Here is a 13885-nt window from a genome sequence, read left to right as displayed (position 1 = left end):
GTGAAGCATAAAAGGGTACACATTATAGTCGTTCACCCTTATAGTTGTTCTGATTAAAACACATCATGTATAAATTGTGGGCTAAATTTGGCCTGCAAATAGGATTTAGCCCAACTCCTACATTTGTATTATTTTGATTTTTTGCGAACCCCTACTATAATTTTTATGGTTTTTGTGCCGGTTAAATTTTACGCATCTTTGCCGCCTTCATATTTGTTGTCTCCTGATTTGGACATATCTAGTTTGACACAAGTTGACGATAAATTTCTGTTTTGTTAATTTGTGATAGACATGTCTATTTTAATATTCTAATGATGATTTCATAAATTAATTAATAATAATATGCATGTCTAAATATATGTGTGCACACTATATATACAAACCTATATCATGGCTTTTTTTTTGCCAAACTGCTCATTAGTACGTGCATCTTCCTTATTCTCTCTCTCACTCTCTCTCTCTCTCTCTCTCTCAATAAACATATACAACCACATATATCTATTTGTATCCCTAACACCAAAATGGGTGTGAAAGCTGAAGATGTCTCAGTGAAGGTGATAAGGACCGAAACAGTTGCACCTAACCAGCCATGGCATGATCACTGGCTACCATTTACAAACCTAGACTTGCTGGTGCCACCCTTTGATGTTGGTTCTTTCTTTTGTTACAAGAGATCCCATGAGTCAGTGGATGTCACCACAATGGTTGATGCCCTCAAGGCTTCTTTATCTCAAGCACTCACCTTGTTCTACCCACTCGCCGGAGAGCTTGTCCGCAACGCTGCCGGTGAGCCTGAGATTCACTGCAACAACAAAGGTGTTGACTTTATTGTAGCTGCTGCTGATGTCAAGCTCCAGGAGCTCAACTTTCACAATCCGGATGTAAGCATTGAAGGAAAGCTAATGCCCAAGAGGCGCCATGGTGTGCTTGCCATTCAGGTTGTTTAGTTAACTATCTAAATTCAGTTGTTAAATTGATATATACGATATTACCAAAATATATGTGTGTGTGAACATCACTTTTTTTAACTAATCGGTAATTTTGAAAAAGTGTAATTCCATTGAGCATTATCTTGAAAGTTTTATACAAAGTAGAATTTATTCTTCACGTTGTTTTTCGTTTTTTCAAGGGGGCCTTTTTTGAAATTTAAAAAAAAGGCCCTATGTAATGGGTGTTGGGCGTTTTTGGGCGTTTTTTTATGAATTAAAAAAAAAAAAAAAAACGCCCCACTACACATGGTGTAATAATAAGGTTGTCGGCAAAGGTTCACATGTGCTACTCTTTTTTAGTTTTCATATTTTCTTTTTCAGTTTCATTTCACATTTCATATACTTTTTCTCTAATAACATGTATTATTTTAATACTTTTTAGAATCCAAGAATACAGTTTTCATTTATTTTACCTTTGGTCTACGATTTAATATAAACATGAACCCGATGATATGGTTGTGTACAATAATCATATAAGGTGTACGATTTACATAGTTTTATTTGCTGTAATTCCTTTTGTTGTTAACTAATTAAACGTGACAATAATGTTGCCTGCAGGTCACAATGTTGAAATGTGGTGGCGTGGTGATAGCGACCATGTTTGATCATCGTGTAGCAGATGGCTACTCAGCCAACATGTTTGTGTCATCCTGGGCGGACATGACTCGATCCCAACCGCCATCTTTCTTACCCTCTTTTCGTCGTTCAGTTCTCAACGCTAGGCGCCCAACCGTCTACACGCCATTAACAGCCAACATGTTTATTTCACTTTCTAATCTCCCTTTGATTCAAATTGATCCAAATATGGAACCAAATTTCGATCAAGACTTGCTTATAAGTCGAATCTACTATATAGAGGGTGACCAACTTAAGAAACTCCAGTTGTTAGCAAGCGAAAACGGATGCCAAAGGTCGAAGTTAGAGTCGTTTACCTCCTTTTTGTGGAAGATGACGGCTAAGTTCATGGAGGATTCCGGCCATCTTGATCATGTTTGCAACATCGCGGTTGCGGTTGATGGAAGGAGGAGGTTAGCTGAGGGAGAAGGAGTCGAGAAAGAGGACATAATGGCTGCACACTTTGGTAATGTCTTGTCTATCCCGTTTGGAAGGAATTATTCAAAGGTATACACTTCTATTTCATGCACCTAGCTAGTGGCATAAATAAAATTTAATTACTAACGTTAGAGGTTGCTAAAAGTTATACAAAACAAGAACCAAACCTAAAAATATAAAAAAACGTCAAAGTGAGTTTAGAGTGGACGCATAAAAGGTAAAAAAAATCACAAAGAAAAGGATATGCTATTTAGTGATAAGACATTACATCAGGATCTTTAGGGGCTCTTGGCCGGCCAACTCGTGTCGTTGTTTGAGGACCAAATTTTCAAATGGTCCGAAAAGTTTTTATGAGATTTTATATATAAGTTAAATTATATATTTTGTATATGCATTTATTAATTATGTAAAAAAGTGTTGGTATTTGATTTGAAAAAATCATCTTAAAATATTGTAGAAGTCTAAAGTTCAAATCTTGCCTTCTTCGCTAAGTTTTAATTTTTTTTAATTTATTTCACTTTAACCACAATTTTGTTTACAATTCTTTTTGTCGACCGAGACCTAAAATTTTAAAGAGTTCTCAGGAACAGCTCTGGGATTTTTCATAGGGAATTGTAAATTTGACACGTAATCCAAAATTTAGATTTTGCACATTATCAAATAATTACTGAAATTAAATATTACACGCATATATTATGAAAAATCAGGGAGTTACGTGTTTTACCCTACAAATGAAAGATTAGAAAATCACTAAGGCTACACGGTATGGTGATGGTCTTCCCTTGAAGGATGATCCGTCACGTAAACGACACGTAGGATGGGTGTGAGGAGAGGGCGAAGGGGATGAAACTAAGTAAATGGGGGATGAACCTAATATGTATATATACATAAGTTGTATGTATAGGTGTGTGAGAGAGGGGAGGACCGGCTCCATCGTCCGCAGGAAGCCGATCAGGACGCCGCTGGAGCCTGGAGGGGGGCGAAATGGGTGGAGGAGCGGCGCCGGTGGGGGACGAAGCTGGGACGGTGCCCACACCGTGCAGCCTAAAATTAGAGAAAGAACTTTAGTGAGGAAATCAAAGGCATGATTGATGTAATAATTGGGGTCTGATAGCTAAGTTAAACTGTCTATCACCTTTTGTCACATGATTCGGCTCTTCGGGACCATTGCGCTCTTTGATATACATCTACTTGTTTTATGTTTAGGTTTTTTTTATTTATTTATTTCTATTTTTGAGTCTGCTAACTATTCAGCTCCTTATAAGAAAAATCAATTTGAAATATACTACAACAGGATTTGAAGGACATGCCATTGAGTTCAGTGGCAAACGAAGTTCACAAGTTCTTGAAAAGTGCAGCTAACAAGGATCACTTCTTGGAATTGATAGATTGGGTTGAGGATCAAAGGCCAACACCTTTGATGTCTCGGCCATTTGCTGGAACCGAGAAGGCGGTCTCGATCATGGTATCATCCGGTCAACGGTTTTCGATCATGGACAAGATGGATTTTGGGTGGGGAAAACTAGTGTTCGGATCATGCTATGTTCCAGTGGCACGAAGGGACTGTTATGTGATGACTATGTCAAGTCCAGTCAAAACAGACGATTGGATTGTCTACATGCATTTGCCTAGGAAGCATTTGAACTACATGGAGACACATGCGAGTCACCTGTTTAAACCCCTGACTGCTGATTACCTAAAACTTTAAGATTGATTTACTTTCGTATGCATCAAGGCTATTATGACAATAGTTATTGTTCAAATCTTAATGTTGATAGGTTGTGCGTATGTTTTTTCGATTTAATTATTCTCTTTCTCGTTATTAGAAGAATATTATTTACTTGAAATCTTCCATATATTCACTGTTTTTCCTAAGTTCTTAACCTGTATTAAATTAAAAATATTTTCTTACAAACGAATATAAATGAGTGAATGTGTCCATGTAAACAAACGAATATTGACGAACATATACTCATTTGAAGCTCAAATTCTAAAGTTCGAAATTAGTTCGCGACTAATAGAAAGCGTGGAAAGCGGGAAGAATAGTCCTAGTTTGGAGGATTAGGCCCTGCTTAATCTTAAGCTTGACTCTACATTATTTATTAATTATTTTCTATATACAATTTTAATAAATCTATATACTTTAATTATAATTATAATTTATGTATACAAAATAATATATTTCTTACCATCATTATATTTTTAAATTATTATTATTGAAGAAAATGTATAAAACAAACTAAATTAAGCTATGTATATAACATGTGCGTTTAGATTCGCGTAACAACTTGAACTCAAGCTCGTATATTAAACAACCTTATTTTAATTTTAGACTCGAATTTGGGCTCAAGCTCATTGAAGCTCAAATTAATACGACCTTTTAGCGAGTTGATCTCAGATTACGGGTCATGAGCAACTTGACTCGTTTATACCTAAATCCAAGTTGTAATAACATAATTACAACCTATTAAAAATGGAAGTTTAGTCATCCTAAGAGTTGAAAGAAAATTAAAACAAAACAAAGATATTAGAACTGGAAAAGAAAATTTATAAAATATAAATGAGAATACGAGATACATAAGATTGAGAAAGAAAAATGAAATTTACAAGATACTGATAAATTCATTTTTATATAAAATAAAACAAATAAAACCTATTTTCTAAACTTGAAAAATCTATTTTTCAAATTATTAATATATTAATGTTATATATTTTATATTGTGTTTCCAAAATATGTTTCTTCTATTGAATATGGAGGTTGTCCAATGAGATTTGGAGAGAGACAAACAGATTGTTAAAAAAAAAACACTATTTTGGTAAAATTGTGTGATAAATACACCTAACATATGGATTGATATATCAAATTAGTCAAACTTGGTAATGATTAAGTAATTTAATACATTATTTTATTCTAAATTTAAAAGTAATAATTATGTTTTTTATGTTATTTTATTTTATAATACTTTTGTTACTTTTTTATATTTTGTTATTCTATTATTAGTATTAATATCAATATTAATAAATAAATAATCAAGACACTTTATTATAAACACGAAAGTGAAAAAGTTCATCATAAATAAATAAGAGCTAATTACGAAATTGGCCAAGAAAAGAGTTGACTTACTTAAATTGGCCACTTCATGCGTCCTTAGAGTGGCGCATCACGGATTCAAATGCGCGGGATGCGTCTAAAGTCCACGGGATGCGTCTTTGGAAATAATTCACTGACGATGCGTCTAAAAGTGCACGGGATGCGTCTGAAAGTGCACGGGATGCGTCTGAAAGTGCACGGGATGCGTCTTGAAGTGCCGGAAATGTCGCAGGAAACCTGCAACTCGCCGGAAAAGCTGTCGGAAACCTGCAACTCGCCGGAAAAGGTTGTAGGTTATTGATTGGTTTTTACATCTCGCCGGAAACCTTCAACTCGCCGGAAAAGTCGCCGGAAACCTGCAACTCGCCGGGAAAGTCGCCGGAAACCTGCAACTCGCCGGAAAAGTCGTCGGAAACCTGCAACTCGCCGGAAAAGGTTGTAGGTTATTGATTGGTTTTTGCATCTCGCCGGAAACCTGCAACTCGCCGGAAAAATTGCTGGAAACCTGCAACTCGCCGGAAACCTCGATAGACGCTTCAGAAACTTGCTCGACGCATCCTGTGTATGATGCCTCACTCCAAAGACGCATCCCGTGGCCACGTGTCCATTTTTTATTGGGTTTCACTCCAAAGACGCATGGGATGAGTTGGCGACACATGGGATGATGGGATGAGTCACGGACGCATGGGATGAGTCACGGACGCATGGGATGAGTCACGGACACGTGTCACTTCTATATTTAAGGACGCATAAGCTCCCTCGTAATCCGTGATGCCCTGCTACAAGGACGCATGAGCTGGCCTTTTTGGTAAGTCAACCATTTTCCTGGCCATTTTCGTAATTTTCTCAATAAATAAATAAAGAGTCTCTAATAAAAAACTAAACGTGCAAACATTAAAACAGTAATCGTGGCACTTCGTTCAAAAATCTTAAAACAACATGTGATTTTAGTAATTATAGTTGTATTTGATAAAAAAATGTTATTATATTTATTTTATTAACCCCTGAGATAAAGATTAAATTTGAACTCACTAACTCTTTCGTGGTAGTTAAATCAACAACTTTGTTTTTATTAAAAACAAAGAAAATCTTATAGTAGGAAAGTATTTATTTATTTTTACCAATTAAATAGTACATTTTTGTTTTGATAAAAAAGATTCTCTGTCAAATATTTTTACATGTTTCATTCAATCTATTGAAGATATCTTATAACTAATGTGATTAGTTTTATAAAATTGTACCGTATTTTGTTATTTATATAAAAAAAAAACGTAAATGAAAGGAAATACACAAATTACCGTATATAAATTTGACTGATTATTAAAATAATTTTTTAACTTTTTTCCCCAAGTAGATTTAATAAAAAAAAATATTTTTTTTTACTTTATGTTTTATTTTTTATATAACTTAAATCAATTAATTTTTAAAGAAGTACATCTTTAAAGTTGTCTTTCAATTTTTATAAGACTTGCAGAAAAAAAATTTAATAATAGAGGCTAAAGATTGAGTAATAAATCTAAAGATTGAGTAATAAATAGTTAGGTAATAATTAATGATTACTATTAGCTTTTCTCTTTCCTGCCCACCTCTTTAAATATTGACTTTTGGGTGTATTTAACACAACCTTTTGGTAAATTATTTCTTGATAACACCAATTAATAAAGGTTTATAGGTCGTTTTTAAAATATGTTAGCTTTATAGGAAGCTAGTTACCTAGGGTAGCGAACTTACGACCAAATCCTGTCATAGTGAGACAAATCAAGAATATGTGGTGTCATGGGTTTGAGTTGGAGGCATTGCTTGACACGTGGCACTTGTAGGCTCTACCAGTCCACACCCAAAAAAGTGGGGTGTGGAAGGGGTTTGGCCAGGTGGCGTTGGGGTGCCATGTGAGACCGAATTTTCTTTTTTCTTGGTTTTTAATATTAATCATAGAATTTAATAAAGTAATTTTAAAAACACCTTTTGTTTATATTAAATAACTAAAATAAAAAATACATTATATCATCAAAAAAATCAATCAATTATCTTCATCTTCAATGGAGTCGAATCTATGAAGTGTTGAAACATGTTCTACCAAATCAGCTTGAAGGTTTGATTTTATTTGTCTTGACTCGATTAGATTTTGGTTTTTCTTTCTCTCTTATTCACTAATGTCTTATTTGATTCGGTTTCCTCTCCATATATTCAACTATTGCACGCCCTTCACCATCTAAAATCTTGTTGTGTAGAATGATGCACGCGTACATCAAGTTTCTTATTTGATCTTTTTCATACAATCGACAAGACATGCTCATAACGTGCCACCTTTTCTGCAAAACACCAAATGCTCGCTCGACGTCTTTGCGTGCCGCCATCTGAACTTAGTTAAACTTTATTCTTTTCGGATCTAGGGTTCCATCTCTTGAAAATGATTTAACAAAAACAGCCCACTTAGGGTAAATTCCATCAAGAAGATAGTACCCATACTAACCTCATTTACAAAAAAAAAAAATGTTCCTTCTGGTCCAACACCATTTATTAGATCATTGAAAAGGGGCGAGTGATGTATAATGTTTATATCTTTATGTGAACCAGGCATACCAAAGAATGCATGCCAGATCCAAAGATCTTGTGATGCAACAGCTTCAAGCATCATAGCCGGCATTCCAGGATATCCGCTTGTGTGAGAGCCTTGCCATGAAGTTGTACAAAGTTCCCACTGCCATTTCATACAATCTTAACTACCTATCATCCCGGGGAGACCATAATATTCAGCATCATGATGTTTCAAAATTTGTTGCATATCACTAAGCTTCGGTTTTCTTAAGTATCTTTTCATATATAGTTCAATGATATACGCACAAAAATTGTGAAGACTTTCCCTAGCTACTCGTGCCGACTTTTTTAAATAGTCGTCCATTATGTCGGAACTATTGTCGTAAGCCATTTTTCTTAAGGTGGCTGTAACCTTTTTCCACGTGGTAAATCCTAAATTACCACGCGCGTCGGGTCTTTGTCGGAAAAAAAACTTAATTATCCTTTAAATCCTTTGATATTCTTAAAAGCAAATTTTTACTCATTCGAAAATGATGACTAAACATTTTTTCCTCATACGTCGGTTCGGGTGAGAAATAATCGCTTACCAGCAAATCGTTTGCGGTTTCGCGTTCACGAAAAATATACTTCCTCCATTTGGGTTGGGGTTGGGAAGTCCCTTCATCTGAATCTTCAACAATAGCTTTCACGACCATCGCCACTATTGATAATAATATTCCCGCCCCTTCGCCAGATGAGGATAACAAAACAAATCTATCATACGAATCACTTGAACTTGAAGAATCCATTGTATATAATTTTTTAGACGTTTGTAGTGGTTTTTGAATTTTTGGATAGTAAAAATGAGTACGAATTGTTTGATTATTTAGAATATAAGTAAAAGATTTTTTTTAGATAGTCGTTGGCCAACGGCTATGCCAAACGGCTAGCCCAAAGGTCATCTCTCACCAGCCAATCCAAGCCAACCACCTCACCTCCCCCCATGTCCCACGCCAGGCTTCAAAGCCACACCGTAGCCAACGCTGACCCGGTGTGGTTTAGCCAGCGTTGCCTAGCAACCACCGCCCAAACCAACGCCCCACACTCCGCGGTCTAACATCCATATATATTAACTTTTTCCAATAATTCATTTAATATATAATACTTTGTAATATTTAACTTCCTTTTAGATTTTAATACCCAATTTGGTTTAATTTTATCCCAACATACCATATGAATTTTATTAAACTTCCTTTTAGATATTAGTACCCAATTTTGTTAATTTTTTCCCAACATACCTATATGAATTTTATTAAAAAAATAAAAAAAGAGTTCTATCAAAATAAAAATTGAGTTGTATTTAAAATAAAGTATATTTAATACGAGAAAAAAATAGTGTATTATGGTAGAAGTCGGTTTTTAATAAAGTATTACATCAAAATATTGACAAAACAAATCAAACATAACTGTGCATTTTAACAAAAATTAAATATTACAATCATTAAGGAACAATCAATTACAAGGTTACGTCGGCTTTGCCTATTTAGGAGTCATTCGAGGATCTCTAAAACTTGTATTGATCGTCTCTTAAATCTTACTCATACATACGCATACTTAACTTTTGCCATACGGTTCTAACATCTGAACAAACAACTTGTTACAAATTCCTGTAAATCGTTTTTAGGACCCTTCAAAACACTATTAGGGGGAAATGGCCCCGACCAACACTGGTGAGGTTGAAGGATTTCGATAAATTTCTATTTGCAATTTATGTGTTTTCCTTATTGCAAGGATTTCAACTTAATAGTCAACCATCAGATTTAAACCAATTTATGGGATTTCGATAAATTTCTATTTGCAATAAGGAAAACCCATAAATTGGTCTACACGTGAGGTGCCCTTCCCCCCTCTTAACACTGATGACTTTGATAATTTTCTATTTGCACTAAGGAAAATCCATAAATTGGTTTAAATCTGACCATGACACTTAAACATGTTAGACTTTAATAATCAACCATAAGTTTAATAAATTGATTAGAAAACCCGTTACGAAAAATACTAAAATGTTTTAAAAATAAAGGATACACTTGCATGTGGAGCAAAAAAAAAATATAAGTCAGTCACATCCGTAATTGAACACAAAAAAAATCGATAGATAGCCTACGTATCAAAGATAAAGGCAATTGGAAATTTAGATGTGCGACGTAACGAAAAACATGTACGCATTATACAATATAAAAGTCTATATACAATAAAATTAGATTTATTTACACAAAACTATGATATAACGAAAAGACATAAAGTCATGACATGCACAAAATAATCAACACGTGTTTTATATCAATTGAAAACCATAGAGAGGAATACTATTACCGTTACAAATATTATTCAATAGGTGTTAGTTCGGTTGGTATAATACTTTACCTTTAATACAACTTCATTTTCATTAAAACTTATACCTGAAATCGACTAGTATTAATACCAAAAACTATGTTAACGTATACTCGTATATGTAACAACCCAACTTCTCGAGGGAAGTCAAAGTACAAGTCCAAGTCAAAGTCAACGTTCAGATCTATCATTTCTGACTTAATTATTGCTTGTACTCTCCGAATCGATAATCGATACTTAGGTCTACGCTATTTTGTTTTACGATTTGTAATATGTGAAGTAACAATGCGATAAACGCAATTATTAAACGCTATCTCATCGCTATCGCAACGCAACTCGAATCACAGTTATTTGATTTTTCTATATGTGTGTGTGTTATTAAGTGCTTTACTTGTGCATGTTTATATTTGTTTGAGGTGTTATTCGTAACGCAATCACAACTCTATCGCATCGCAATCTAATCGCTAACGCTAAACGCAAGTTTACTTAGTTTTATGTTGTTATGTGTTAGTTATGTTATTTGTGTAATTATTGTTTAAAATTATCGCATCGCTTACTCGCAACTCGCCTAAACGCAACGCAACGCTCAACGCACGAAACGGAAGTTGGAAAACCAACTCGCGAAGGCCCTCCGATCGAACGGCCCTCCGATCGAACGACCATTCGATCGAATGGACATCCGACCGGATGACTATCCGACCGGATGACCATCCGATCGGATGGCCATCCGATCGAACAGCCGTCCGACCCGTTCCACACTACACTGCCTCTTCTCCTCTTCACCTATAAATACCCCTCCTGTCACATCACTGTTCATTGATGTGACAGCTCCCTTCGACCCGTGCACTCTCAGCCTCTTTTCTCTCGATTCCTCGCTATTCTTGTAAGTTATCACTCTAAATCTTGTACTTTCACAATCAGCACACACTTTCTCATCATTTTCTCCATCAAATCACAACTTTTCACCGTGAAATCATCGGATTTGGGTTGTTCTAAGGTGACGTCATCATGGAGCTCTTATGAACACTGAAGTATGATCTCATCTCATCAAGAACCGTCCATATCTAAAAGATTTCCATATGATTTTACACTGATTTCAGCTAAATCTAAACATTTTCAAACTGTTTCAAACTTTTCTTCAGCATCTTTTACTTTTCACTCAAAACCGTTAGAATCTGGACTCGTTCGGGCTCTCTACTCAGTCTCTAGTGGAGAACCGGTCTGAGAATGGATTTCTACCAGAGAGACGACCGATTCACGGGTTGAATATGAAACTCCGTCAAGAACAGTTGGTTCTGATCGAATGTGGTGATTCCCGTCCGATCGGACAGGTGGACTTGATGGGATTTCCGTTGTTTAACACGTGTTACACCATCTCCGTCAAATCGCAAACTTTCTAAACTTAACTGATTTTACAAACTGGTCACTCAAACGAATAGCCGTCCGATCGGACGACCATCCGATCAAACGACTATTCGACCGGGTGACTTGATTTTATAAGTTAAACACTTGAAGTTTTGTAAAATTTCAAAGATCATTAGTGTCAATTGAATGGCCATCCGATCGAACGGCCATCCGTCCGGATGACCATCCGATCGAATGACTTTATTTATACTACAACGAAAACTTCAAAAGTTCAACATTTCACAAACACACCTCCCTCAGTCGAATGACCATCCGACCGAACGGTCATCCGTCCGGATGACCACCCGTCCGGATGGCCATCCGATCGTACCACCATTCGATCACTCTTCCCACCGACACGCTGTTTTACGCACTGTTCAACGCTTATACTGTCGTACTTTGATCAGACTAATCTCTCAAGCGCTCCCTTCAATCCAAGCTTGTGTTTATTTATTAAAGACGAATTGTGAGTATACTCGATCCCTTTTTGCTTAACGCACTTTCGGGTGTTACATACGTTACTTATATCAAATCACATCGACACACAACACAACTACTTTTATACGCTAACCGCTCTGCATGTTATACGTGTTATTCGATGAATGCTTGTATGTTATGTTTACACAGTGATTGTTGCCTGACACCTTAGCAACGATAGTACTATAGTTTGGACTCATCACCTGTTGTGGACAGGGGTTGTTAAGGGTATTTCTTCACGTGTCACAGTGGTGATATGTGTTGCGCATTCTACAACTCGCATTCATGTCTGTGCATATTTCATTGTCGATAGCTTACTTGTTTCACATTTCTACGTGTTACATGCTGGTTACGCGTAAATCTCTTTCGCTACTGTTATACTATTAAACTTGTATACTCACCTTTACACTATGTGTATTGACCTATTTTAACGTATGTGACCGGTGTTTAAGATGCTAGGATTGCTGGACTGTTGTGGAAATCAAGTTAGGTGGTCTAGAAACCCACGAACAATTTATTAGTTGTCAGAACAATATTGTCTTTGAGAAAAATTGTCTGTAATAACTATTTTTACTTTATCTGTTAGTAGTATGGGATATTAACGTGAAGGATATGGTAATATATTAGTTGTTATGGATTCTCTAGGACAATCTGTTTCGCTCAGTGCCTCACCCCGATGTTTCCGCCATCGGTTGGGGTGTGACAGATTGGTATCAGAGCCATAACTATAGGGAATTAGGCAAGACTCGATCTAGTCCGGATCGATGTCTTAGAAATGACCTAGTCTATATTCTAAGTACCAACAGACCGCCTTGTGCGAATCCAGTAGGGGTTCCGCGCGAGCCTATTTCTGTTACTTTCTCTGGAACTCATACTTGCACGAACACCGCATATACTACAGCTTCGTGCAGGATCGACCTTTCCTAAGGACGCACACTATTACTTAGCCTTTCCTAAGGCTAGCAACATACATGATTTTTCGAAAATGAACGAATGATTGGGTCGAGATTAGGTGTGAAAACCGCAAACTCTCGACTAGATCGCTCGCTCGACGCGCATTTTACACGAACTGTGAGTATACTCGATCCCTTTTTGCTTAACGCACTTTTGGGTGTTACATACGTTACTTATATCAAATCACATTGACACACAATGCAACTACTTTTATACGCTAACCGCTCTGCATGTTATACGTGTTATTCGATGAATGCTTGTATGTTATGTTTACACAGTGATTGTTGCCTGACACCTTAGCAACGACAGTACTATAGTTTGGACTCAGCACCTGTCGTGGACAGGGGTTGTTAAGGGTATTTCTTCACGTGTCACAGCGGTGATATGTGTTGCGCATTCTATAACTCGCAGTCATGTCTCATATTTCATTGTCGATAGCTTATGTGACAACCCGAAGTTTCAAGGTCAGTGTCTTCGATTCCGCCCTTGTTTTAATCTTTTCTTGTTTTAATCTATCTACTCGACGTGTGACTCTGATAATCGTGCATTGGGCAAATCCCCATGTTGGGCTGTAATGTATATTGGAACGCAACGTGAATATGCTTGTTTGATTAGGAAACCATTGTCATAAGTGAACAAACTTGGCTCAATCGTGTCAAGTAACGTTAATAAACCATCGGCCCAAATTACCATGTTGACCCACTGGTATGATCGGCCCATTTACTTGTGTGGTTGGCATTATAACCTGAATGTACGTAACATCTCTTATGTGTCTCACAATTACAAAATAATAAACCCTATTTTCCCCACTTTGGTTGCGGCGGCAGAAGATCATCACCGAAGCCTATTTCCCCCTCTGTGTTCGGGTATGTTACTGTTATGTTTGTAGAAGTAATTCATCATATGTAATCATTCAAATACATGGCATGAAAATTGACATATTAAAGGGTCACATGTGCCGCCAATATGTGCTACTAATAATAGGAACATGAAATTGAATATGCTTGAA

The 13885-nt window shown here is 36.3% G+C and overlaps 1 protein-coding gene across 1 annotated transcript; it reads left to right on the top strand.

Moving 5' to 3' along the window:
* The first annotated feature begins 245 nt into the window (after positions 1-245).
* Positions 246-3898, top strand: LOC110872814 (shikimate O-hydroxycinnamoyltransferase). The gene is made up of 3 exons (XM_022121688.2): positions 246-938; positions 1548-2111; positions 3337-3898. Exons 1-3 carry the CDS (start codon positions 522-524, stop codon positions 3748-3750), a joined length of 1395 nt encoding a protein of 464 aa, XP_021977380.1. The 5' UTR covers positions 246-521; the 3' UTR covers positions 3751-3898.
* The last annotated feature ends 9987 nt before the right edge of the window (positions 3899-13885 follow it).

The sequence above is a fragment of the Helianthus annuus genome, chromosome 8 (genome assembly GCF_002127325.2).
Source record: "Helianthus annuus cultivar XRQ/B chromosome 8, HanXRQr2.0-SUNRISE, whole genome shotgun sequence".
Taxonomy (NCBI): Eukaryota; Viridiplantae; Streptophyta; class Magnoliopsida; order Asterales; family Asteraceae; genus Helianthus; species Helianthus annuus.
Note: the sequence above shows the minus strand (reverse complement) of the source record. Positions and strands in the feature narration are given on the sequence as shown.

Bases quoted from the DNA above. Each gene is read 5' to 3' on its own strand.
- LOC110872814 (XM_022121688.2), top strand. From the start codon at position 522: ATGGGTGTGAAAGCTGAAGATGTCTCAGTGAAGGTGATAAGGACCGAA. The intron at 939-1,547 runs GTTGTTTAGTTA...TGTTGCCTGCAG, and splicing joins ATGGTGTGCTTGCCATTCAG to GTCACAATGTTGAAATGTGG. The intron at 2,112-3,336 runs GTATACACTTCT...ATACTACAACAG, and splicing joins TTGGAAGGAATTATTCAAAG to GATTTGAAGGACATGCCATT.